This window comes from Meriones unguiculatus, chromosome 5, assembly GCF_030254825.1.
Source record: "Meriones unguiculatus strain TT.TT164.6M chromosome 5, Bangor_MerUng_6.1, whole genome shotgun sequence".
NCBI classification, from domain to species: domain Eukaryota; kingdom Metazoa; phylum Chordata; class Mammalia; order Rodentia; family Muridae; genus Meriones; species Meriones unguiculatus.
This window is the reverse complement of record NC_083353.1, coordinates 21,321,677-21,324,808: the sequence shown is the minus strand read 5'-3', so window position 1 is coordinate 21,324,808 and position 3,132 is coordinate 21,321,677. Positions and strand designations below refer to the sequence as shown.

The 3,132-nt window shown below is 37.4% G+C and overlaps 1 gene segment (V, D, J or C); it reads left to right on the top strand.

Annotated features, from left to right (window-relative positions):
- Window positions 1-598: 598 nt before the first annotated feature.
- Window positions 599-1,173, top strand: LOC132654195 (immunoglobulin kappa variable 3-11-like; the record flags this gene model as incomplete). The annotated part of the segment is given in 2 exon segments: window positions 599-660; window positions 845-1,173. Coding segments are annotated over 2 exon segments (378 nt in total), but the record flags the coding sequence as incomplete, so codon positions are not given.
- Between the last annotated feature and the right edge of the window lie 1,959 nt (window positions 1,174-3,132).

Sequence of the window (3,132 nt, the reverse complement as noted above, 5' to 3'; positions counted from 1 at the left end):
CCAATATTCTTTAAATAGATAATCTTTAAATCCCAGTGACCTTATTTTTCTTTATTAAACTTCTGATTTTACCTATGAGTAAATTTTACCTGTATATAAAATCCAGATTTCCCTATCCTTCTTTCCTTTCTCTCACCTAGTCTTCTACTTTCCCCTTCTTTCTTTCCTTCCTTCTTTCTGCTCCTTCTGTTTTTTTTCTGCTGTTGTTGATGATGATATTGTTTCCTCATGATTGTAATCAATGTTTTTCTAGTATTAGAAATTCTAGTATTTTCTAGTATTTTTATTAAACTCACTTGCTTTAACTGTTTTTGATTTTTAATGGAAGCCTGTCATGAGTGTGTCTTCATATTTGCAGATTAAGAGCTCTTAAGTTGGTCCTTGAGCTTCTATGTTTACTTTTATCCCTAGTGATTGTGTATTTGCTTTGATGATATTTTTGTCTGTAGATTTAACCTGTGTTCTCTCACAACCCAGTACCCTGGCTATTTACCTTCTCATTTCATGTCTACTTTGCATAGTTCCCTATAAGCCAGCCCAGCTGTACATAGTATATAAACCCGGCCTTTGCAGTGAGAACTGAAAAGCATCAGACAGCCTGGAAAACCAATATGGAGTCACACAGCCAGGTCTTCATACTCCTGCTCCTCTGGTTGTCTGGTGAGATATTAAAGATTATTAGAATATCATCAAAGTAATTCATTTGTAGAGAAACAGCTATTTATTATAGGAATCCAAATGTATGCAGGCAATGCCATTAGGAAAGGCATTTTAGATCCTAACATTTGTATCAGGAACTCTTTGTGTGTATGTGTGTATACTCATTGTGTATTTTTGGTTGCAGGTGCTGAGGGGAGCATTGTGATGATCCAATCTCCTGAATTCATGTCCACATCTGTTGGAGACAGAATCACCCTAAGCTGCAAGTCTAGTCAGAGTGTGAGTGGTTGGGTAGCTTGGTACCAGCAGAAACCAGGGAAGCCTCCTAAACCATTAATCTATGATGCATCCAATAGATACACTGGGGTCCCTGATCGCTTCATAGGCAGTGGATCTGGGACAGATTACACTCTCAGCATCAGCAGTGTGCAGGCTGAAGACCTAGCAGTTTATTACTGTCAGCAGTATGACAATACTCCTCCCACAGTGCTTCAGCCTCCAACACAAACCTCCTTGAGAGTCTCACCAGCTGCCTGCACCACACACAGCCCTGGGCCTGCACGCTTCCCCCTTTTGCTTAAGATCTGCTAAGTATGACTAATTGATGCACTCTTCAGTAGAAATTAATTAAGAAATTGCCTCCTTTCTTCCATGCTTTTGGCAACACTGGTGTGTATAGATAAAAAGGAGAAACTAAGTAAAGAGATTTAGAAGGTGTGGTTTTGCACTGAGAAGATACAGTGCAACAAGAAGCATCAGTGACGTTTATGTTGTCATGTTGACTTTAGATATCTCTTTGTTATGCCTTTAGACTGATGAATCTGTATAAAATAGGATAGACTTTAAAATTATTTATATAGACTACAGCATCATGAGATTCTTAGTTTTGATTAAAAATCCTCAAGCTTAGGTAAATGAAATCTATCAAGAAAATTGTCCATTTCAATCACATTTTCAAATTTTGTGGTGTATAGGCTTTTGAAGTAAGACCTAATCATTTTTTGAATTTCCTCAGTGTCTGTCATTATGTCTCCGTTTTTTGTTTATGATTTTGCTAATTTGGATAGTTTCTCCCTGCCTTTGAGTTAGTTTTGCTAAGGGTTTGTCTATATTGCTGATTTTGTCAAAGAACCAGCTCTTGGTTTCATCGATTCTTTGAATTGTTTTCTTTGTTTCTAACTCATTGATTTCAGGTGTGAGTTTGATTATTTCCAACTGTCTACTCCTCTTTGGTTTGTCTGCTTCTTTTTTTTTCCCCCTAGGGATTTTAGGTGTGCAAGTAAGTCACTTGTAGGAGATATCTCAGATTTCTATTTGGAGACATTTTAGTGCTATGGACTTTCTTCTTAGCACTGCTTTCATTGTGTCCCATAAGTTTGGGTATGTTGTACCTTCATTTTAAGTGAATTTTAGGAAGTCTCTAATTTCTTTTTTTCATTTCTTCCCCGACCACGCTGTTGTTAAGTAGAGAGTTGTGCAATTTTCATGTGTATGTAGGCTTTTTCTCATTTCTGTTGTCACTGAGGTCTAATTTTAGGCCGTGGTGGTCTGATCCGATACACGGAATTATTTCAATCTTCCTGTATCTGTTAATGCTTACTCTGTGCCTGACTATATGGTCAATTTTTGAGAGGGTTCCATGATTTGATGAAAGAAAGTTGTAGTCTTTTGAGTTTGTGTACAGAGTTCTGTAGGCTTCTATTAGGTCCATTTGATTTAGGACATCTGTGTCATTATTTCCCTATTTAGCTTCTGTCTACATGATCTCTCCCTTGGTGAGAGTGGAGTATTGAAATAGTGTTGGGATCAATGTGTGATTTAAGCTTTAATAATGTTTCATTTACAAATGCAAGTGCTCTTGTATTTGGGGCATAGATGTTCATGACTGTGATGTCCTCCTGGTGTATTTTTCCTTTGAAGAGAATGAAGTGCCCCTCCTTATCTTTTTTGATAAATTTTGGTTGAAATTCTATTCTATTATTTATTAAGGCAGCTACTCCAGCTTTGTGAATTAGTCCATTTGGTTGAAAAATCATTTTTCTAGCCCTTTACTCTGAGATGTTTATTTTTGTTTCAGAAGTGTGTTTCTTGAATACAGCAGAATGCTGGATCCTGTTTCTGCAAGCATTCTGTAAGTCTGTGTCTTTCTTTTTATTTTTTTATTTAACTTTTATTAATTACACTTTATTCATTTTGTATCCCTCCATAAGCCCCTCCCTCCTCCCTTCTCAGCCCCCTCCCTCCCTTTCTGCTTGCATGCCCCTCCCCAAGTCCACTGATAGGGGAGGTCTTCCTCTCCTTCTTTCTGATCTTAGTCTATCATTTCTCATCAGAAGTGGCTGCATTGGAGAGTTGAGGACATTGATGTTGATAGGTAACAGTGACCAATGAGTGTTAGTTCCTTTTATTGTGGCATTGGTGATGTCACTGTGTTTCAATGCTTTTTTCCTTTCATTTTTTGTTGTGAAGTTA